Source organism: Haliaeetus leucocephalus, unplaced genomic scaffold (genome assembly GCF_000737465.1).
Source record: "Haliaeetus leucocephalus isolate CR32 unplaced genomic scaffold, Haliaeetus_leucocephalus-4.0 Scaffold185, whole genome shotgun sequence".
Taxonomy (NCBI): Eukaryota; Metazoa; Chordata; class Aves; order Accipitriformes; family Accipitridae; genus Haliaeetus; species Haliaeetus leucocephalus.
This window is the reverse complement of record NW_010972621.1, coordinates 1,065,459-1,089,873: the sequence shown is the minus strand read 5'-3', so window position 1 is coordinate 1,089,873 and position 24,415 is coordinate 1,065,459. Positions and strand designations below refer to the sequence as shown.

At 37.9% G+C, this 24,415-nt stretch overlaps 1 protein-coding gene across 1 annotated transcript in view; it reads left to right on the top strand.

Annotated features, from left to right (window-relative positions):
* The window catches only part of FAM174A (family with sequence similarity 174, member A), a 24,553-nt gene extending 392 nt beyond the window's left edge, over positions 1-24,161 (top strand). The window contains exons 2-3 of the mRNA XM_010565061.1: positions 9,026-9,157; positions 23,950-24,161. Coding sequence (XP_010563363.1) covers positions 9,026-9,157; positions 23,950-23,983 — 166 coding nt within the window. The 3' untranslated portion in view covers positions 23,984-24,161. The remainder of the gene's footprint in view (positions 1-9,025; positions 9,158-23,949) is intronic.
* The last annotated feature ends 254 nt before the right edge of the window (positions 24,162-24,415 follow it).

Here is a 24,415-nt window from a genome sequence, read left to right as displayed (position 1 = left end):
CTGCCAGCGCCGCGCCGGGCCCGCCCGGTTGTGCTGGCTGTCGAGGTCCGCTCGGCTCCCGGCTAGGGGCCGGCGAGCAGGGCCTGCCTCCGTTGCCTGCGGAGGGCGCCGCCGGCTGAGGCGTCTGGGAAGCGGGTGGTACCGCCTGCCCGCCGCGTCTGGGCGGAAAGGTGCTCGGTCGGGCTCCGCTCACAGCAGTGATGCCACTCGTCGGCGCCGGGCCTTTCCCGGCGCCCTCCTGTTCTCTTCAAGTGGGCTTGTCACTGCCGACATCCGTCAGTCCACTGGAATTTAATTTTGTACGTTCCGTGGGTTATTTTTGTCCCGTTTGCAAACTTCTGTCTTACTGAGCTACCGAATTTATCCATCTCCCTTTCTTTGTCAGTGAACATCTTTCTTTTGTGCTTTCTTTTTCAGCAAAATTTTTTTCAAATATTTTTTCAAAATAGAGGATATTTTGCGCTTTCTTAAGGAAAGGGCCCCTAAAAACCTTGCGCTACCAGTCAGCTGCATTTATGACTCTCACGGAAACTATTCACTGCATAACTCCACGTGCTTTTACAGTTAATTACAGCGTTTGCCACTGTGTTTTGTTGTCCTTGCAATTTTACTTGCATTCTCTCATGCTTAAACTGTGAACTCTTCTAAGCAAGGCCCAAATGTGTGATTATGCATAAAGCACATTCATTATGCAGCAGGTTCTCTGTGTACTTTTCACTGTAGTTGGATATACTGGTGGTTAGTGCATCCAGTACTCAAATCACTTATTCGAGGAAGGTGGTGGAAAGACGGTAGTCTGTGTGGGGCAATTACTAAGACATGCAGTCCAAGTAAACTGGGATATCCTGATTGCTCCATATCTCTTACAGATCACTCTTGAGCAGCCTTCAATCTTATTTTCATTAGAATGCATGTCTTGATGATATTATATCTTAGAGGAAGACGCACAAGTTTTTAAGGAAGAGCGTTTCTCAGTGTTCCTGTTCTTCCTAAGAGGAGCCTGTTGGATTTGGAGTTCTGAGTAGTACTATGGAAAGGCCAAAAAAATAAAGAAGGAAGTTTTCATCTACTGCCATTATTTTCTGGATAAGTGGCAAGTATTTTATATTCTGGTTTTGGCAATAGGAAGGTTGGTGTTCTGCATTTGAAACTGGAGTGCTGTCTTCTAGGTGCTACTGTAAACAGGAAGGTTAAACCTCATGTTGTTATTCTGTAATTCTGCTGCATCTTTCTGTTGCCTCTTAACTTCTAAAATTGGGAATAGATGAAGCATATGCTTTTGAATTTGAACTTGTGGCTGAAATATTTTTGGCAATGGTTATATAAGAAGTTTTAGCTACAAACCTCCCAGTTTCCTTTTGAAAGATTTTCTAAGGACAAAATCATATGAATTGTTATTAGACATAAAAGCTTCAGGGCTTTTTACAAACTTCCAGCTGCGTCACCCACTTAGTGGATGAAGGGAAGTATGGTGGATGTCAGTTTTCTGGATTTTCATAAGTCTTTTGATATTGTCCCTCACAGCATCCTTCTGCACAAGTTGTCCAACTGTGAGATGAACAGGTACATGGTGTGCTGGGTGATGAACTGGCTGAAGGGCAGAATTCAAAAGGTCGTAGTGAATGGGGCTACATCTGGAAGGCAGCCAGCCACCAGTGGTGTTCCTCAGGGCTCAGTTCTAGGGCCAGTTCTGTTCAATATTTTTATCACTGATGTACAGGCAGGAGTTGAAAGCACCATTAGTAAATTTGCTGATGATACTAAACTGGGAGGTGCAGGTGGCCATCACGAGTGACAGGAGGCCTTGCAGAGGGATCAAGACAGATTGGAGCACTGGGCAATGATTAATGGGACGAAATTTAACAAGTCTGAATGCTGGATTGTGCACCTGTGATGGAGTGACGCTGGGCACAAGTATACATTGGCAGACGAGTGGCTGGGGAGTAGCCCTGCAGAAAGGGATCTGGGGATGCTGGTTGATGGTGAGCTCAATATGAGTCAGCAGCGTGCCCTGGCAGCACAGAGGGGCACACCTCTGCATCGTGGGGTGCATCAAACACAGCATACCCAGCCGGTCAAAAGAGGTGATCATCCTGCTTTATTTAGAGTTGGTGCAGCCCCACCTTGAATATGAATACTGTGTGCAGTTCTGGGCACCACAATTTAAAAACAATGTTCAGGTACTTGAATGCGTCCAGAGGAGGGCGACCAAGCTGGTGGAAGAGCTGGAAGGCATGTCCTGTGAGGAACAGCTGACGACTTCTGGTTTGTCTAGTTTGGAGAAAAGGAGGCTGAGGGGTGACCCCATTGCTCTCTACAGCTTCCTGAGGAGGGGAAGAGGAGAGGGACATGCTGAGCTCTTCTCCTGGGATCCAGTGACAGGATGCCTGGGAATGGCTCAAAGCTGCACCAGGGGAGGTTCAGACTGGGCATTAGGAAGCATTTCTTTACTGAGAGGGTGGTCAAACCCTGGAACAGGCTTCCTAGAAAGGTGGTCGATGCCCCAAGCTTGTCAGTGTTTAAGAGGCATTTGGACAATGTCCTTAATAACATGCTTTAACTTTTGATCAGCCCTGAATTGGTCAGGCAGGTGGTTGGACTAGATGGTCATTTTAGATCACTTCCAACTGAAATACACTATTGTATTCTAGCTTAATATATACACCTTCTTCAACTTCTTTTATTCAGAGGAAACATCTGTAATTTAAAAAAAAAAAAATAGTGATTTTCAAGTTCTGGTAATGACTTTACCTGGAAAATCTAGCTACTCTCTGTTGAGATACCTTTAGCCAAAGCTTTGCCTGATTCAGGAAGGTAGCAATCTCTTCCTTTATCAATTTTGTACATTCTGATAAAGTATGACTTTTCTTATTTTCAGAGCCATGTGACTTTATTTGAAGATGGTGCCCTGAAAATACATTTTCAAGAAAATCTTGTGCAAGCTGATACAACTTTGCTAATGTGGCTAACACATATTTTGTCTCCATATAGGAGATGAATTTTGTTGGCAATGATTACGTAAACTATAGCAATCTCCTGTTGACCGTCTCAAGTGACACTGCTGATGATGCAATTTCTGTCAGGGAAAAAAAAAATCTTTATTTAATTTCTGGCTTTGTATGGGGACTTGTTTGAACAACCTCATTATACAGGTTGGGCTACTTGCACCTCTCCTTCTCCTGGTACACTAAGAAGCTTAGTTTGGGACGTATTGTTGGTAGTTGTGACAACTGAAATGGACAATCATAGAGTGGCAGAGGCTGGCAGGCAGCTCTGGAGATTGTCTAGTCCAATTCCCTGCTTATGGCAGGGTCACCTACAGCAGGTTGCTCAGCTCTTGTCCAGTTAGGTTTTGAATATCTGTTAATGATGTAGATTCTACAGTCTCTCTGGGCTGTGTTTTACCACTCTCACAGTAAGGAAGTATTTTTTTTTCTCTTGATGTTGTTACTGTTTTTTGGTTTTCTCCGATCACATTGGTGAAAAAAGTTTTTATTGTAGTGAAGCCTTAGTCTTTTCTAGAATACCTTGGACTGAAGGTCTTTCTTGCACAGACTTGTTTTGCTGCAGTAGCTAATTCTGCCAATTACAATAGAAGTTTTTGGCTTTTATGGGTTTTTATTCTGGTATATATCTAACTCCTTTTATAACAGAAGATTTGCAAAGAATAAAGTATGTAGCACCAAGATCATACGGCAGATCCATCAGAGCTATCAATAAGAAAATGGAGACACAGTGATGCCTTATTCAGTCTACCAGTCTTTACTGTCTTTTTTACTTCTTAGTTTTGATGCTTACATAAAATACCTTGTGTGTGTGATTACCCTTCATGATGCATAGAAAGGCTAAAGTTACAATTCATACATCCTTTTGGTTTTTCTCCCTATTACTCTGTCTGGAGACTTTTCATTTTTTAACTTAAAGCCTATTACAGATAAAGGTCTTATTCCATGCTTTTGTAAGAAGTGCATGCTCTTAAATCTTCAGTCTTTCTGAGGTGATGAGAAAACAGGTGTAGCAGTTGAGGTGAAATAGCTTTTCTTTTTAGAGAAAAGTGTGCTACATAATTTGCCATGCTAAGTCATCCAAAATATGTTTCAGTGTGAATTGTGTATTATGATTTTAATATAAAACAAATTTCTAGAAAGTTATTTATAAGCCTTTTGGAGGATGATTACTGATTGTCTGTCATGGGTGTGAAATCTGTAGCTCATGCATGCCTTTTGCAGAAGAAAGGCTCAGTTAACTTCAACTAATAACTTTGAGAGTACTTTTTGTAACAGACATAGCTCATAGTTCAGGAAAAATGAATTTAGTTTAAAAAAAAAAGCATTAAGGGAGAATGTGAATTAAGTATACCGTGTTTTGTAGCACAAGGTGTGAGAAAACTTTAGGATGGAACTTTCCTAACCCTGGGTCAAGTGTGGGACAGATAAAACTTAGTTCTGTCACACAGGCTGTTACTGAACTCTTCCATGATGTTTTTGCTGAGCTGTGAGTGTTTCCCGTAACTTATCCACCTATTTGAAAGTAGTCTGCCTTTGCAACTATTGAGCAAGAAAATCTGAGTTCCATTTTTGAGAAGGCATGTACTGTCCCGTAAGTAAGATTTGTCTGCAGGTTGAGGTGATAGGAGAGCTGCAGTTTCCTTGGCACATACTTCTCAGAGTCCTCTAAAATAATGGTGAAGGTGAAGACTGATGAGTTGAGGAAGTTGTCTTATTGTAGAGTTTACTAACAGTAAAAAGGTTCTAGTAGAAACACTTTACCTAAAATGACAGGGTGATTAGCAATTACTACTTTATTGAACTGATCTTGTTTAAAGTGTTTGTGGTTTGCTGCAAGTGTATTACCTTACACCTGGACAAATTAGGATAGTGTAATATAGCTTGTTTGTTCTCCTCTTATATAGGTGGAAGTGACTACAGGAAAATGTCATTTTGTGCTAAGATTTCTTTTTAGCATTTAGAGACATTTATATGTTAAGCTTGCAGTTTGCAATGACTATACCATATATGATGTGTGTAATCATGATAGAAATTCTATACATGTATTGTGAGTCCCGGTCAATCTTTTATTAATCTAAGTAATTATGTTAGGCCAGTGTTGCTATATTTGTCAGTCTTAGTTTAAGAAAATGTACTGCTGATTATGCTCCTAGAGTGGGACTTTACTCATGGCACTAATACAGCATGGATTTATCCCAGCCTCTTATAAGTTTCTTGAATTTGCATGGAGTGGAATCATCTAACAGTAGAATGAGGAAGTCTTGAACTTTTTGGAAAGCATTTGCAGACTTGATGAATAGCACTAGCTTCTTTGTGTGATTATTAGCACTGAAAAGCCATCTTGTTTGAGGAAAAAAAAAATCTATTTTCTTTTTGTTTTGCTAGGTTTTGCCAAGGGAGTGTGTTTTTTTTCACTCTGGTACAGTCTAAGGACAGAGTAGGTTGTTTCAGGCTGCATTTAAATCTCCTTTGTTCAGGACTTCCATAAAAGAAGGTGAACATTATTTAGAGGCTGTTTAAGTTAGATCAGCGTATAAGCAGTCATTATCCTGCAAATCCTACAACACTATGTTCTACACAGAAAATACATGGAAAGATCCTTGGAAAAAATATCTTTACACAATTATTATGCTAAATTAATGTTCTGGATGGAGTTAAGGACAAGTATTGCTGTGACCCTTTTACTTGGTATCAGATTCAGGTAAGAATTGTTTGAACCGTTTTATTGCTTGAAAGAAGTTTGCCTCTTCTAACTGAAGTAGCATTTGACAATGAAAATACCGCAGTTTCTGAAGATATACTCTATCAATGTGTTGATGCAATCAATGACTTGTCAAGACTTTGTAAAAATGAAAATTCTTGTAAAGGTACCTTTGCCTATTGCTTTTTGCTTTTAATGATTCTTCTGCCACTGTTTGGTGCAGACGTGTTCAGAAGAGGTTTGTGTATGATAACACCAGATGAGCATTCAAAAAACCTTAGGGCTATGTAATAGAGAATACGTTTTTGTACAAGGAAGTTCTGGGATCTAAGCTAATGTTTAACTGCCTGAGATGACTGAGATTTTGAAATTTTTGTCAGCAGTCAGTTTTAGAATTGTATCCCCCTTGCCCCCCCCAAATGAGGTTACATATTATGTAGTAACAGGTTTTTACCTTACTCTGTGGGGTTTTTTAACCCTTCCCACCCTCCAAGGCCATTGCACTGGATGTTCTTGAAAGTTGACCTGTTGTTTTGCTTCAGTTCTCATTTTATTAACATACTTTCTGCTTTTTTTTTTACACCAACGTTTCTTAGTTTCTCTTAGCTCTTCTCTTAGTTTAACAGTCATCTTATCTATGCTGTCTCTGACGTTAGTTAGGTAATACCTGTTCATATTTGCTTGTGGATTCTTCTACTGCTGTTAGCAGTATTTGAGGAAGGATTGGGACTGAATATATAGAAGTTTAACATTAACTTTTTATGTACTTTTAAATCCATTTTCATAACTTTATCTTATTAGACCCCAAGGTATCCGTAGTAACTACAAAAATAAAAATTATTGCTCTTAAGTTCATGAGAGGCATAGAGAGTGGTACTGACTTTAAGGAAATTTGGATTTTGTCCTAGGTTTTCTTCCTAACGGTCACAGAGTAAAAGATTTTAAGTTAGTTTTTGTTAACACTCATGACACTGCTCTAGTGTCATAGTTATGAACATACATGCATGTTGCATAAGCATCTCCAGTATTCTTTTAGCTTTAGTCTTTTGACTAATCTGTATACAGAGAAAGTTTTTGTGTCACAAGTAATTCTTTTATCCCTTCTTCAACAGCATTTGTTCAAATTCAGAAATTTGTGCCAGCCTTGTGATAAGATTTTTTTGCATTATCTGCAATCTGGACATTTGCTGTTACTGTCTTAGGTTATTCTTGACTCACACTCACAGCTCACTTTCCTTTTTAACCCATTAAGCAAAGAAATTAAAGTCTATAGTGAGATTGACATAAATATTGGCTATACAAATAGAATGAACTGCCTCTCCTTCATTTCCTATTTTATTTGTGTTCGGAATTCTTTCGAGTCTGCTAGAATATCTGGGAGTGCTTGTCCTAGAGCCAATTGCTTAGCTTCTACTGTAGTAAAAACAAAACAAAAGAAGTGGTATGTGTGAAACAACCATATTGTTCATCACACTTTCCTCTTAAAGCTTTAAAATTTTCTCATACTTGGTGCTTTGAAGTATACAGCTTCTTTCTATATTGAGGACTAAAGGCCAGATGAAAAGAAGGAAGAAAATGGAAGGAACTTTGTCGTGAACCAATAGGTGAAATTTGCTTCTTTGTTATTAGCCTTAGCTTTAAACAATAAAGGTAGGTACTTTAAGTTGTGCTAAAGCACTTAAATGCCTGGCACAACAGTTGCTGCTCTTTCAAATCATAATGTAGGGCAGAGGAAATGATCATGCTCATTATTTCTTTTTATAATACCGAAGTTGGAGCACTTTGTATTTTATACCCTTCCCATCCTAACAAGGTTACATTGGCTTCTCAGTTCCAAAAGGAGGTCTCTTTCACTGGACTATAGTCTAAACCAAGACTGGATGCCGCTGTGTGTTCTTTCAAAGCTGCCCTGGTGTGAAACGGTGAAGATATGCTTCAGATAGATATTTAATAGAAAAATATTAAATTTAATATTTAAATATTAAATATAAAAGATATTTAATATGCTTTGTTTCCAAGAAGCATATTAAAAAAAATTATTTAAGCACACCAGAGTTCAGGACAGAAACTGAAGCTGAGAGTCTCGATGTCATATTTGACATCTGTTACAAGGTGGTTAAAGTGGTGCCTCAGAGTTGATTATGCACAGTATGGTAATAGTATAATATATTATACATAGTATCATAGTACATACTATAGTACCATATGTTATACATAAATAATCTTTTTTTATTATTAGCTCTGAAATATCCAGTATTGAACTTCCTGAATGTTGTAGGCACCTTTACTAGGCGCACCTAGCTTGGATTTGTAAATTCTCGAGTTCCTAAAAGGAAGGGCTACTGCCACCTCTGAGTTTAGCACCGAATGCCTAGAAAGCATATTCTTTTTATTTTAAGTCCAATAGCTTTCATGTAGCTGCTGTTTGCTAGTATACTGTAGCTGAAAGTGACTCTGTCAGCATTTTGTAAAGACGGCTTTGCATAGTTTTTGCTGAGTGGCTAGTGGTCCAAGTTCCCGATCCTAAAAGACTTGAGCAAGGTATATTCGATGCATATAGGAATACTTCTGCAAAGCCAAATGGAGCAGTCTAGTGTGCGTGGGGCTCACATGGGACCCAGGCCCACACGGAGAAGCCACGGAAAGTAGGAAAAGCTGATGCAGTCTGTTCATCTACGATAAGCACTGTGTTTAATCCTGAAATGTGAATTACTTCTGCTTCCTTCCATGTTTTGTGAAGCATACAAGACATTGATTCTACAAGTTCTTTCTTATTCCAAAGTGTAATTATAAATATTTTTGACTTGATAGTATAAAAGACTTCACAAATGATAATGAAAAGTTTCAGTGTCACCCATGACTGGTGTTACGTCTTTGCTAAACCTTTGTTGAATTTCTCTTTGATTTGATCTGCTGTTCTATAGAGATGCATAAAACACATAGAGAATATGTGGCAAGACAATTTTTTTCTCATTGTAGGATCTGCTAGAAGTATGCTTTTGCATGTATTTTTACCTGGCTCTTGCATTTAGCTGCCAAGTCCCTGTATAGGCTTTTTGTATTCACTACAGTAATTCCATACAAAACTACAGATGACATTTTTATTGGCCTTAATCATTTCGTTTAAACTCTTGACACTTAGAATTCTCTGACCTCTGAATTTCATAGAGCTAAGTGTGTACACTTTACATACACTATAAGTTTTTTAAATTTATGATAAGTATCAATATAGCTGTATTTTAAGGGATAGTTTTCTTGTGTTGTTGGAATAGAAAACAAAGAAGAACTTAGAGAAATGTTTTAAAATACATTTCAGGCTCAGAAGGCAACACAGAAAAACTCGAAGATACGGAGTTTTGGATACAAACATAGAAAATATGGAGCTGACCCCGTTAGATCAAGATGATGATGATGATACAACACTATTTGATGCCAATCATCCTCGAAGGTTTGTATATAGAAGCCAAATGTACTTCTAGCAATAAAAGTGAAGGAGTATGGATGATAAGCATCTTCACTGAGAAGGCTCACTACTGTGTTTCATATGCATGTAGTTGGAGAAGGGATGTCAAGATCACTTGAATTTTAAATGGGCAAGAATTTAGTGGGCAAGAAGATAAACACCATTTGTCTTCAGCATGTGAGTTCCAGAGAAATGGAGAGGAAGGTAGGATAATTTTGTTACAAATACAGTGTCATTATTGAAGCTTATGTTAAAGTTGACAACTATCTCTTACCTCTTTTCTTTTTATTTTTTATTTTGGAGATTCCTCAATTTTTCCTGTTTATTCTGTCCTATGAGTTTGTCTTCTAGCAGCTTCATTCTGCTTTCTCATTGCTAAAGTAGTCAGCAGTTAGTTGATGATGATCCTGCACCAAGTTTTAGATTTGGTACTGCTGCATAGAAAGGTTCATATTCTTAAGTCACTCTCTGAAACTATATATAGATACAGGAAAATTTTCTTGTATTTCGTTATTGTCCTTACACTTAAACATTATGATCAATTTAAACTTATGCAATTCAAACTTAAAAAAAAAGTCTTCTTACTGAGTAATGCCATCACACTACACATGCAAAGACATAGTAAAAAATTTGATAGAATTGTCATAGTGAGGACTGCTGTCAAGTATCAGAAAAGATAAAATGATGAATTCTGCCAGTCACAGCTAGTAATTGATTCAACACTGTTTAATGTGAAACTGAATTAAGTCTCAAGCAAAACAATTCAACAGATGCAATACATGATGTCTCAAAAACATGATGAATTAAAGTATTGGAGTAGTAAGTCAGATGTTCTGGTGTTTATCAGGAAACAACTTTGGATGCAGTTCTGGAACTTGAAGTGAAATATTCAGTCTTTTTTAACTTTGTGTCCTTAGGGGGAATCTTTCAGATTAAATGTTTTTCATAAGTCAAAGTCACTCTTTCCTTTTTTTTCTCCCCCATACATTAGAAGAAACTGGTTGGAATATCTCCACTTACCGCTCCCCTGTATTAGAGAGTCATGTGGCCCTTACAGTTACCCCATGTTACTAGTCTTGTTCCAGTATAAATTATGCCTATTATGTAATAGGTAATTGTCACATTATATCCTGGAATTCCTTGTTGTGTTTCTTTGATCTTTTAACTTGTAACTCAGCATACTTATTAGACTGAGGTATTTGATAACCAGTTAACATGATACTCCTCATAAATGTTTGTTTACAGGAGTATCAAGTAACCTTTTTACTAGGAGTGAACATGATAATATGGCTAGTCATCATTAACAAACAGTAGTATACTATCAACAATAATGTTGTATTCAAGTGATAGAGGTTACTTCATACTTTTGTATGCTTATTTGGAGATTAAGCATGGTTGTATTTGTTGTTAAATTTCAAGGAGTTAATTATGTCTCAGAAGCCATATTTTATCTGAAGGGACTATATTCTTATGTTAAATAGGTATATGCACTGTGTCTTCTAGCACAGAGGAGGCTGTGTTAATAAGTGGTATTTAAATATGTGTCTTACGCATGTAGATAGGTGTTTTGATTTTTTCAACTGCTTATAATAACTTCCAATGTACGTATTTTGGAAATTTTGGGGAGATTAGATTAAGCTTTCCAGACACTGAAATGGCAGCATGCATTTTTTTAACCCTACTTTTTTACCTTAGTAGGTTGCTGTCTGAATTTAATTCATTCTGGAGATAAATCTAAAATTTGTAGCTTGAAGCTTACTGTATATTAAGATAAACAACATTGTGTTTTTGAAGTCTGAAGCTACAAAACAGCCCCAAAGCGTCAAAGTAATTGTGTCTGTGTCTTTAACCTTCTTTGTGTTCCTTAAATAGAAGCAATGAAAACCCTAGAGGGAAAGTTGAGTAAAATGATATTAGAGGTTTTCAGAGGGCACATTTCTGATTTATTTTTTTTCCCCCTGTACATTTCTAAACACTTCAGTTTGAGGGAGAAAAAGGTTTCATTCAAGTATTTTACGGTAGAAGTAGCTAATATGCACAGTATTTTTAAATGGTTACAAATCCATTTTGCAATCATAGTCTTGCAGTGGCTTATGGAGTAACGAAAGTATGTAAAGCAGGTAGATACTGTTCTTACAAGGTTTACATACTTCATTTACTTCATTCTTGGGTATTTCATTCTTGTCCCTGACAGGATGTATAAGGGCAAAAGAAAAGTGAAAACAGTAAGAAAAGGAAGTATGGTTTAGACTGAGGTCCTTATTTTTATTTTACTTTCCCCTTTTTGCCACACAAATATTCTTGGGTGATGCTGGGGTGTATATATGCTTGTTGACTGCCTATCAATCTAAGAGACAAAGCTGAGAACTTGTAAAATCTAAATAGGACTGTACCAAGGATCGTATATATTTCTATCATGGTTATTCAATCAGGTAGAGCATACTCTATTAATTCCCCTTCACAATTTATCTCAAACTCATACTCAATGAAGTGGTTGCCTTACGGATTGCCCTACCTCTGGTCCCAGTATGGATTTTGTCAAATTATGTCCTAAATTAATGTTTTTTCCACTACACTTTTATGGTTCTGTGGTTGAAATTAATTAGGTTTATGATGAAGATATTAACTTGCATTAAAGCAAACTCTTTATAACTATAGCTAGCAGCCTTTGAACCGCACTTGCCCTTAACTGTGATAACTACAAAAGAATTCACATTATTAGTGTTGTAGTTGCAAACAAAAACAAAACACACACCAAAAAAAACCCTGTCCTAATTTCCAAATACTTAGCGCCTCTTTAAGTTGAAGTACTGCAGCAAATCATCATTTAGTTTAGCTATACCAGGCAATTTGGAAGTATTTGAAAGTAAATTACTGATCCAGACCATTTTAAAAATAGTCCTTTGGGTGACGTGATACAAACAGTTTGAATACAGTAGTAGTGTTTCATGTAGCTGATGGCTTAGCTATTTTAAGATAAATCAAGTATTTATTTTAATAGATACAGTTCCTCACACAGTGTGGTATCTTGTTGATGAAAGAACTTCTGCTAGATAAGTCGTATTTGATTTTAAAAGCAGCAGCTACAGCTGGAAAAGTAATACCTGATGTTTTGATCTAGAGTCCAAAGAGCCCAGAAAAAGTGGAGGGAAGTGGCATGTAATGTTTGAACACATCATAGTCTGGAGTAAATAGCTTGATGTAACTTGTGGTGTAGGCATACCTTTACTTCTGCGCTATGGGGCTGCAAAATGACCTAAAATTTGACGTTTGCTCACAGAAGAGATGATAATGTCAACCTTTTGGTCAAATTGCAAGAAAAGTAATTGTATTGGAACAATTGAGTGACCCAACCAAACTTAATTTCAACACACTTCTGTTAACTTGCTGAGGAAAACTGACAAAACAAATGAGAAGTAGTAACTTCAGAAGAGAATAACTATACATAATAAAGGAAGGATATGTTACTTTCTGAGCTATCTTGAAACAGCAGTAAGTGCTTAAATTAACAAAGTCATTATCTTGATATTGGGAGCTTGTGAAAACAAGGACTTCAGTTATGTTTAGTCAGTAATGCGAACATACCCTGTTTATGTATGTTGAGAGCTTGCTGTGTTCTGCTTTATGGGGAGAAGCTCTCAAAATTTTAAAAGTTACTGTTTGTCTTAACAGTGTTTGTATGTAGGAGGAAAACAGTGCTGAACAACGTGAATGCACTCCGCAGATCTCTTTAGAACAGCTTGATAAAATACTGTCCAAACTTTGCAAAGCAATGGAATTGCTGGGAGAGAAGTTTGAAAACTAGTGTAGAGTAATTTAAAAAAAAAAAAAAATCCTTAATTGGGAATGTACTTTTTTCATGTAATTTCTTTCCCTGTGTTTCAACTAAGTCTTTTGCATCTGCTTTGAAGCTTATTAATCAGTCTTCATGTCACTGCTTAACAGAGAATGACCAAAGGGAGTAAAAAATGCATAAGTAATCAGACTCGCTGAGGACAACTTGATGATAGTGGTACCCAGATATTCTCAGGAGATGTCATTACACTTTGTGCTGACATTTGCAGAATTCAGAGGTATGCTTGGTTGGGTTTTTTAAGGTGGTATAAATAGCAGTCAGGCTTGGAGCAACTAATTAGGAAACAAGGAAGAGGGACCTTTAATGATTTTGGGGTTTAGTCCTTTGTTAAGTAAATCACAGTTGCAGTTTTGCTTAACTACAGTCAACAGTGAGCTTATTCAGTTCATCAGTTTCTTACGCTCATAACTTAAAATGGAAGGCACTAAAAAACTAAATGCAGTTACAGGAAATTCTAATCTACGTGTTCTGGTGGGTTCATATACATTTGTTATGGACAATAAATTATATAAGTATTGTTTTATCTAGCAAATAGTTGTCTTTTTTTCTTCTTTCTTTGTGATCTGTTAATAGGCTGAAGTAGTATCCACTCTTCTTTCATTTTTTTTGACTAAAACAGTTGAGCTCTTTTTTTTTTAAGGTGATACTCTACAGCACAGTATGCATGTGTTAGAAATCCTTATAGGCTTGTTTGGGGTTAGCTGGTAAGTCTATTTGACTCTTTCTAAGGCTAGGCAGAGAAACTGTCTTTTTTCCTAAAACCACCATGGCAGTGTTAGTATACTGGTGTCCTGAAATGGTTATTACTTCCAAGAGTTACTGTTTTCTTTCAGAGCTATATCAAAAGAAGTCCACAGTGCCTTCTGTAACATAGATACAATTTAAGTGTACTCCCACTGTCGTCATCACCCATGTCACTAATCTCTGTGCCTCTTCAGTTTTGGGCAGCTTACCTGAATGGGATGTTTTAGCCATTTTGTTCAATATCATACTATTAAATGTCAAAATTTGAAATTCTAACCTTTAGTTTCTCACTATGCAACTTTACCTACATGTCAACTGAAGTATAGTATCCTAATATCATGTCCTTGTTTTTCAAAGGTATATCACACTAATAGTTTACAATCCTCATTAAATGACTTTACACACAAACTACTTGCTGTACTGCAAGGCACAAGGAAAAGCACTTTGTTTTTGATAGCATTCCAGTTACAGAATGCTACCAAGAGTTACCAAAGTTTGAATAGGAACTCAGGAGCCTTGGAAGTTCGAAAATATATCCAACATGGTAAAAACCCAGGGTTTTTTGTAAGTCTCTCTATTTGGGAGGTTTACATGGATGGAGTTTTATGGCACTTTACTTCACAGTAATATGGTAACTACAAGTTTTTACAGGCAAATTTAATAATAAAATGTTACATCTCTATGGGTTTTTTAGTAATGTTTGATCTTCAAAAAATGTAGGCTAAAGTTCCCCTTGAAACAGGGTATTTCGGATTAATGCATCTGTTTCTTCTGTTGTAGAGAAGTACGTGCCTTTCAGTGAAAGAACTTAATCTTAGAACCAGAGAAGGAGGCTGCTTCATGGGAGGAATAAGAAGCAAGAGGTTATGCAAGTTGGGGGGACTAATTTAATTTGTGTATATTATGGCATCCTTAATTTGTTGCAATGAATACTGTACCATTTTGTTGTACCTTTTTGTATATAGAGGATTCTAAATGTAAAGTCTACAGAAAGAGAGTACATTAAAATGAAAACCTGTTTGAAAGGGAGATTACTTTTGTAACAAGCAAAAAATACCCTGTTTTAAATCTTATATGCCATAAGTGTGGTATACAGTTTTTCTACAGTGATGTGGAATGTTAACAAATTTTTTTGCTGATATTAAATTGTAAGTAAGCATATGCTCTGTGGACTCCTCAGAATTGTTAGAACGTGATTTTAGTTGAGGAGATGCTTTATTCCTTACAAATAAAAAGCCAAACTACTGCCTTTTGTGTTGAGACTTTTTTTAAACTGAATTTAAAAGTTTTGTATAAACTTCAGTGAACAAATAAAAACTGTTTACAGTGTTCCTAGCATTTAGTGTCATACTTCAACACTAGATTTTAAGGATGTTAATATAATCTTGTAAAACACAGTACTGCAACATCTTTTTGCTGTTAATACTGATTACAACTGAGTCAATTTTTTTGTGAGGTCCATTTCAACTTGTGTGAACAGTTGTTGCTTACTGACTTCAGGGTGCTGCTGGTGTAGTCCATGTGGTGTCGATGTTCAGACCTGTGGTAAAGTAGAGATAAGCCTTTGGGTAGCCTTGTTTAATTTTGTGCTCTTTAAACAATCTAGGTCAACTACTAAATTTGCTGTAACTTTAAAATGAGAAAGTAACATCAGAAGTAGCTGTTACTGTGAAATGTGCAGTAATATTCACATGAATGTAGTTGTCTTCCAGCAATTACATTTATTTTTTAGTTAGTGCCATAAAAATGAAAAGAACAAGATTTAAGACCTAGAAGACCTAATTTTTTTTAAAAAGTGTTGAAGTTTCCACAGGAATCTTGGCAATGCAGACAAAATGTTCAAATTCCAGTTCATTAAAATTACTGTGTAAATGTATTGCTAATTCTGTGTGTATCTAGGCATAAACTTGCTATAGCAGTATTGGTGGGGCTGGCTATGTTTCCTGAAAGTTCCTGTCTTACGGGCTATGGGGAAAGAGGGATTATTTTTACTGATCCTTCAGTCCCCTCTCGCTGTTTGAACAAAACTGGAATGCTTATTTGTCTTTGAGGTTGTTTCTACAGTGATGGGGTGTGGAGGGTGTCTGTGGTAGACTTTTTTAACTCTGTACCAACCAGTTTGCTATATTAAAACCTACTTACTTGCCCTAGTAACAACTCAGATGAGGTCTGAAGTAATGGATGCCAACTCAGCCTCCCAAGGTCATTTTCATCTACAGTTGCCCATGTGCCACACACAGCCAGGAAATATATTGTATTTACAATAGATGCAAGTCTTTATTTTGCTTCCTCTCCTCTTGTACCCAACTTTTTCTGCCCATACTTAAAGATAAAATTGAAATGAAAACACAGCACTGATTTTTCGGAGGGGCTTAGTTGGGGAATTTAGAGACATAGTGAAGAATAGCAAAAGGCAAAAGCATGTAGCTCCCATATATAAAGGGGACCATCAGTGTTAAAACTAAATGTAATTGCAGTCTTTCTTTAGACTTTAATTTTTCAAGTGGTGCCACATGTTAGCTGTAGAAGTAGAGACTGTTTTCCTGACATCCTAGAACTAGTTGTTTTAATTCTGTAGAATCTTTGTAGGCTTTGAGCTGAATACATCCTGAGCAGCTGTTACGCTTGCTAAGCATAGATACTTGAACTGTTTAAGTACGGTAGAAGCACTGGAAATGCAAACACTCAGTTTGTAAGTTCTTGCATCTCTTGCAAGTAAATCTTCAGATTTTCCTGAAGGAAAAACAAAATAGAACAGGTTATTTACATTTCTAAGCAAATTTTCGGGGGGGGAGGGGGACACCAACAAATTTTCCAAACAATTATGTGGGCTTCTTGGATTCATGCCTCAAAAATTATGTGGATATATTTTGTAAGATAAAGATCTGTAAGGCAGTCATACAACTAATTATAAGTTGTGACAGGTTTGTTTTCTGGTATGCCAGATACTACGTAGCCCATGGTGTAAACTTCTTCAGCCTCGTTCAGACCATATCTAATTTCAATAGCTGAATTGGCTCTCATTGCTTTTGCAGACACAAAATTAGTCAAAAATAACCAGTGTTATATGTGTCTTAGTGTTAACAGTTGGAAATCTGCTCTGAATTATGTGCAGCCCCTGTTGATATGTGCAACACCATCAGTAGTATTTCCAGCTGTGGCTGATAAGCTGTTCTTATGGTAGCCTAACATTTTTTCAAAAATTCTGGGAAGAGTATGCCACCCCAGAGGCCAGTAACTGACCTGTGTGTAAATGGGACTAAAGTTTATATCAAGTGTACTTACCACTTTACAATTTGATGTAAAACACAAGGTTAAAAAGATGGAGACAATTAATTATGAAATGTATAACTGAGTAGCCATGCATGGAAAGTTTTATTCCCGTTTGAGTCAAGTTGTTAATAGGTGAGTAAAGAATGGGAGCTGATGTGTTGAAATAAAGCTCCTTAGGGATATGAGATAGCCCAAGTTTAATGGGAAATAAGCTGGGGGAGAGGCTAGATTTCTTCAATAACTTGAATTTCTGGAGATAGAAATGGAATGTGGAGAAAAAGCTTGGAATATTCAAAGAAAAAAGGTAGTTAAAAGGTACCTTTACAAATTTACAGTATTAAAGCTGTCATGGTATATCTATTATTGTTTGTTAGGGCTTTGTGACTTTTTTCTTCATTAGTGCAATTCAAGACATAGCATGTACAAGAATGTGTAGTTCCTGATCAAGTCTGAAGGTATTAGTTCAGTGCCTTGACAGGATAATGGAGTATACACCCTCAGATACTATGAATGGGTATGGGAATGAGAAATTCATGAGTCAGAAGAGGCAGAAAGCATTTTTATTTTTGTTGTTGACCAGGAAGAGCCAGGAAAGGACTCCAATATATCAGCCAACTGAAAGACCCAGGTCTCTAAAGAACCAGCGTGAGTGGATTGCTTCATAGTTTTAGAATAGACTGCTGTTTGCTACAAACTTTTTGTGTCATGATACTACTGATGATGATGTTCCAAGTTGTTAACTGCTAAACCCCTGCAGAATTGACCCAGATCTCTCCGGAGTGCTGTCCTCTGAGATTTTTGTGTGATTTTTATGTGTCCGCAGCTGCTCATCTATTCCAAGTGGCTTGCACTGTTTAGCTTACATCTTGAAGCATTCATATTTTGAGACACAGTAAAATGAGAAGATTTCTTGAAGATACCAGGATGGATGGAGAAGTTCAAATGAGGTTCTTGAATCATGAAATCTTCTGCATGTGATTTCCTGCTTTCTTCCATCAGAAGAGTATAAGCCAAAAGGCTTATGCTTTTGGCACAAACCTTTTGGATGCTTATGACAGTATGCTTTGTACAATATGCAATATATGTAACGTTTTTATAAATTATCTGGATGCAGGAATTGAATGTACATTAAATAGGTTTGCCAATGACACTAAACGAGGAAGAGCTGTGCGCTCCCTCAATGGTAGAGAGGCCTTACAGAGAACTCTGGATAGACTGCAGAGCTGAGCAATCACCAGCCTTATGGAATTTAACAAAAGGAAGTGCCAGACTCTCCACCTGAAATGGGGTAATCCTGACTATATGTACAAATTGGGGGAGGGGAGGCTGGAGAGCAGCCCTGCAGAAAGAGATCTGGGAATTTGGGTTGATAGCAAGTTGAATGTGAGTCAACAGTGTGCCCTGGCAGCCAAAAGGGCCAACTGTGTCCCAGGGTGCATCAAGCACAGCATAACTAGCTAGTTGAGGGAAGTGATTGTCCTACTCTACCCTGCCTTGGTGTGGCCCCACCTGGAGTAAGTACCATGTGCGATTTTAGGCACCTCAGTATAAGAATGACATCAAACTATTAAAGTATGCCCAGAGGAGAGCAACCAAGATGGTGAAAGATCTTGAGGGCAAGACTTAGGAGGAGCAGCTGAGGTCATTTGGCTTGTTCAGCTTGGAGAAGAGAAGGCTGAGGGGTGACCTCCTTGCAGTCTACAACTTCCTCAAGGGGGGGCAGCAGTGGGGGAGGTGCTGATCTCCTCTCTCTGGTGACCAGCAGTAGGACACAAGGAGCTGGAATGAAGCTGTGTCAGGGGAAGTTCAGATTGGTCATTAGGAGAAGGTTCTTCACCGAGAGAGTGGTCAGTCGCTGGAACAGGCTCCCCAGGGAAGTGGTCACGGCACCAAGCCTGTCGGAGTTCAAGGAGAGCCTGGACAATGCTCTTAGCCTTATGGTTTAGTTTTAGGTAGTCCTGTGAGGAGCAGGGAGTTGGACTTGATCCTTATGGGTCCCTTCCAGCTCGAGATACTCTATGATTCTGTATATGGCAAGGACATGGTCTGAGTTCAAAAAACTTATGCCAGAGATCTTTTTGAACTGTTATTCCAAAAGGGCACTTTGTTTATTGATCTTCTTCCCTAAGCCTCATTCTGTTTAATAGAAGCAAAGATTCATGCAATGTAGCTTCAGAAAACCTGATCCATAAAGGTAGAGGATGAAATAGTACACATTCTCACCCAAGCTTTTCGTTGTTCATGTTTTAAGGAAAAGCCAGTGTCAGTTCAACAGCTATCCAACTGGATCATGCATTGTACAAAGAATTATTAATTTCTAACAACAGACTCTTTATCGCTTCCACAGCGTTTTCTTTAAAAAAAAAAAAAAATTCCAGCAAAAAAGCTTATAAGTAAGGTAAATTATATTTATGAGGAATCTTTATGAAATTCCTAGTTTTAGGCACTTTCAAAAACCTGTATGTCACAAATGTTTTGAAACCTGGAGATTCTGCAGGGAAGTGCAATACATTTGCATTGATCTTATTCTTGAACCTGCGTTGGCCACTGACCAAGAAAAGATGCATGGCTAGGTGGATTTCTGTTCAGATCAAATACAGGTGTTCTTATTCTGTACTCTGATAGAGTCCAAAGGCCCCTCGTCTTTCTAAACACAGAAAACACAGTTTTGTGAAGATGTACGTTAAACCTACTGATCAAAGCACGAACAAATATACCAACATTGTTGCAATGTTTCTGAAAGTTAGTCTTGCACTTCCAAGTATGAAGATTGTTTAGGTAAGTTGAGAAATCTAGTTCAAAGCTTACTGTCCTTTCTAGTAAATTGATTTTTAATTTTGTTTTTCTTGATGTGTAGTCTAAATCTTGTTTTTAGTAATTCTAAGCCTATTACACTTAGTGAATGGTACGAGCTTTGTTCTATTGCAGATCTGCCATATATTTCAAGATCATTATATTCCCCCTCAGTCTTGTCTAAATAAAGCACCCTCAAATTATTTTGTAGTACTCTTATAGTGTAGGTATGTAATACATTTCATTCTGGAAACGAACTGGCTTGTTCACAGGCTCCATGAATTGCAGTGTTCAAAAGAGAAGACGGTGCTGTTTATGAGATGGCAGCAATGGAAAGTATGTGTGTGATTATCAGTGTACATAGCCCGCATATCCTTATCCCTGCAAAAGATCACTGCCTTTTTTTATTTATTTATTGACAGGACTAATGGGGAATCAACTGTCTACACGCTAATCTCTCTGTGTGGTTGCTAGCACAATGTAAAAGGCTTTCAATCTACCCCAGTAGTGTTGCAGTAAAAGCTTTTGATTAAAGTGTACTTAAGCATGCTAAATGATATATAATCTTAAAACTTCTCTATGCATGTTGTATCTGGGCATATGGCAATGCTGGACCATGCAAAGAAACCAAGCCAGGAATAAGCCAACTTAAATACTGAATGCAGACTATCTGCATCAGCTCAGTACTCTATCTGGCCTATTTAACATGCCTATTTTTATCCAAGACAGCTTATTTGGATGCATAGATATTTGTGAAGTGCTGTTTTACACCATATAGATTTAGTTCTCAGACAGCAGTAGTTAACAACTTGTTTTTCCTGCTGAAGCAATACTTCGCCTTAATCACTTATGCATCTTATGCGTGCAGCATGCATGTTTGAATTTTTCTGCTGCTATTTGCAGCTGTCAAAATAATGGTTGGTGTTCCCCCTTACGCACAGTTTTCCCCCATAGGAGATGGAAGTGGATGGTCTGAAGTCTTAGCTGTTAGCTCAGTGATTGGAGGCTTAAGTGTAACTTCCGTGATTTGCACTCAATCCTTTTTCTGAATTTTACTAACATAAGAAATTAAATCCTTTTTCCTTCCTCCCCTACCCATATAGAAGATAAGATGTTGTCATATTTTCAATTGTGGTGCTCTAAATAACTTTTATTGATTTAGGGCCTTAGATTTTGTAGCAGCATCTGAACTGTTCACTGCTAGAAAGTAAACATGCAGAAAATGGGATTCTAAATTAAATATTAATAACTACACATCTGCTTTACATTTGCAAGCAGGATGGAGGTTCTAGAGCTTTGTTTAGTCCAAGCTAGGACATGACAGCATTCATTTTCCCGGAGGTGCTATGAGAACAGGGCTTGTTTGCCTGAGCAGCTGTGGTGATTCTGGCTGCAATGTTATATGGTCTCTACTAACAATACAGAAATACCTGAGCTTCAGTGTGCAATACTGATGTAACTAAAGTGTTTATAGTTTTCTACATATAGATAGCAGAGAGTGATTATTATTTTAATTGATTACTGTGGCAACTCTAGCTGTCCTTAAGAAAAACCCTTAAATTCACTTGTGTTGATACAAGTTTCAAGAAAAAGAAAACTAAAGTAGGACATATGAAGAACTTGTTAATTATAAAATGTGTTGTTCTTAATTTTGCTATTCGAATATAAACTATGTTGTCCTTGGTACAGATATATCTGTCTTCAGTACCTGTGGAATTGAAATATTTTTCTCAATTTATAACACTGCAGATAATGTTCTCCCATTTGCACGGCTAGATATCGTAACTCACAAAAAAAATTGTTCGTAACATTTCAAATTTTAAAGGAACAAAAAAATTCCCATGTTGGATTCAGCTTTGTCTTCTTTCTAAAATCATAAAAGGGCAAAATTCTGATTAAAATTTGCAAGTCGCAAAGGTTTGGTTTTGAGGTTTTTTTCCCCCTCTGATTCATAATCTAGGACTTTAACCAAACAGTTCTCCCAGAAAAAGGAAATTTTAGGATTGAAGATTCAGGCCATCTAGCTGGGTAATGTTGCAGTTGTCACTGTTCTGTCCCCTCAGCTGTGCTTTTGAGTACAAGGGGTGTTAACGGTCACTAGTAAAGTAACTGTGCCTTATGCCAAAGTGTGAGACTTGAATATGAAATTTTAGACCAAAATCCTGTTGAAACATTTAGGGTTGTCATTTTGTTTCTTTTCTCACAGCAAACACAGGTTTAGTGTTTGGTAGCATACATGCCATTCTCCAGTGGGCAAAAGAGAAGGGTACTGTGAATGTGTTTTATTTAGCAAAGTTAAATCTACAGCTTCTTAAAATCTGTTTCTAGTTAAACGGCAAGGTGATAATAGTTGATATTTTCAGGGTTTGACTTGAATATTTGGTTTGAAGGATATTTTTCATTTAAAGTAACAGACTGACAGTGGACTACATTTTTGTATGTAGAGGAAGCAATATAAACTTTATGCTTCAGAGTGAAGTTGCAACTCTAATAGCGGAAGGAAGAGAGTACATGCTTTGTACAAGCTTAGCCTTTCACCAACAAGACCATTTTGGATTGATAATAGACTATTTTGATCATTATTGCTTGTGCCAATAATGTCCTTTGCACCCTTCAAAATCGTATCTTGTTGACATGTATCCTAGAAATCTGCATGGCAGACTTGTCAGGGACTCTGTGACCATACACTGAAATAATAACATCCCCTTAAAAAAAATCTGCAGCAAAGCCTCTAAGGTATGCATGTCTCTCTTCTCCCTAGCTAGCAATCAGGAATCTAGTACCTAAGGTGTTACTTGATCTCAGTAAGACATCATAGGGATGAAATATGTATGCTATAAGAACTTTATGGACATGGTGAAGTCATATTTTCTAGTTACTTGTACTAGCTTGAAGTTTACAAAATAAACTACTGACTACAGCAAGACTTTCACAAGAGCATTGGTGGTTGCGGCAAGAAGATGGCACTTTCTCATGCGTAATGCAGAAAGTCCTGAAATACAGAAGCAAAGTCAATGTTCAGCCTATATGTTCTTAATGGGAGAAGTGGTATTTTGGTACCAACAATGATGAAAACAGAAGGACTCACAAGCTTTTATCCCAAGGATACTTCTGGATAATGTTACAGATACATCTGGCACAGTTGTGTGGCTGCGGGTATACTATCAACACTGACAGAGCATCCGTCCACTGATGTTACCAGCCAGAGCCGGGTGCCCACCTTGTAGTGAAATGTTCCTTCCAGAATATACTCCCTAGCACTCTACTACTAGCTGCTTGGCTGAGCTGGCTGGTAGCCCAAGGTTTTGGTTTGGTTTTGGTTTTTTTGTTTGGTTGGTTTTTTACCTGTCTGTTGTCAGCCAGCATGGACTTCTCTTCAGCAGCAGCTCTCAAACTGATCTCTAATCAGCCAGGCTTCCTCTTCCTTATCAGCCAAGCATTCAAGAAACATGTTTAGTTTGGGATTCTTTGAGGGGTTTTTTTCCAAGTCATTTGCCCAGTGTAACCCAGAAGTGGACCCCTCCAGTCATGCAGTGAAACTGCTGTGAAGAAAGACTTGGTCTTCACAGTGGGCAAGCTCTGTGAGCTGATCCTAGTAACATAAGAGGGAAGTACCCTTCACTGGATAAACAGCTATCCATGGAACACTGATGCAGTACTGCCAACATATTTCTTCACCCTTTATTGCAAATTTATGTACACTTTGGCACTTGGAAAAGCAACAAAATAGTTGCACATAACAATATATGGGTTTTCTGTCTTGGAAAGACTATAATTTTCTCTCTTTTTTGTGACATCTAAATGCTACCTTTTACGTGACTGGTCCTGCTGTTAGCTTTTCAAGGAAGAGAGGCTGTGTCCAGATCGCTTGGAGGAATATGAAGTGGAATGGAGGGTCCTGCCTTTGGGGAGCCATGAAAGGAAGAGAAAGGTGAACCTCCTTGCATAGGTATCATTCATAGGTGGCATTAGGATGTGCTGGATATGTGAAGCAAGTGATTGCATTTTGCTGGACTATGAACAATTCCATGTCTTGCCTTCCCCCTCCTTCCCTCCCTCCTCCTCTGCCTTCCTCCCTCTTTCCACAAATCCACCCTTTTCTATTGTGTAGTAAGTGCTGGCAAGGAGACATATCCATCCTATGAGATGCCCTCCTGAGGAGGATCACTGTCCAGAAACAATGTATGAACCTGCAAGCCACCAGGTTGGATGGGTTTGCCGTTCCTCATGTGAATTACAAAGTATGCAGCAGATCGTGATAATCCTGCCAGTGCAGAAGGCAAAGCTGGTGTGTACGGAGATGCCTGAAGGCCTAGTTCATGGTCACCTGGCAGAAGTTAAGGACCCACTATTTCCAATAGGTTTGATGATTGTACAGAACAACATTAGGCACCAGAGCAACAGAGTTAAGGCAGTGCTGCTGACAATGTTGTAGTTGTTACCCCATGTTTCGAACAGGTGCTAGCTTATCACAGGAGACAGCTACTGGAGTTCTGATACTGATACACGAGTGTTGTTTACAGCCAGTAGGCTTAATGTAAGTATGCATGAATACTTCTGCTGAGACAATGCTGTCA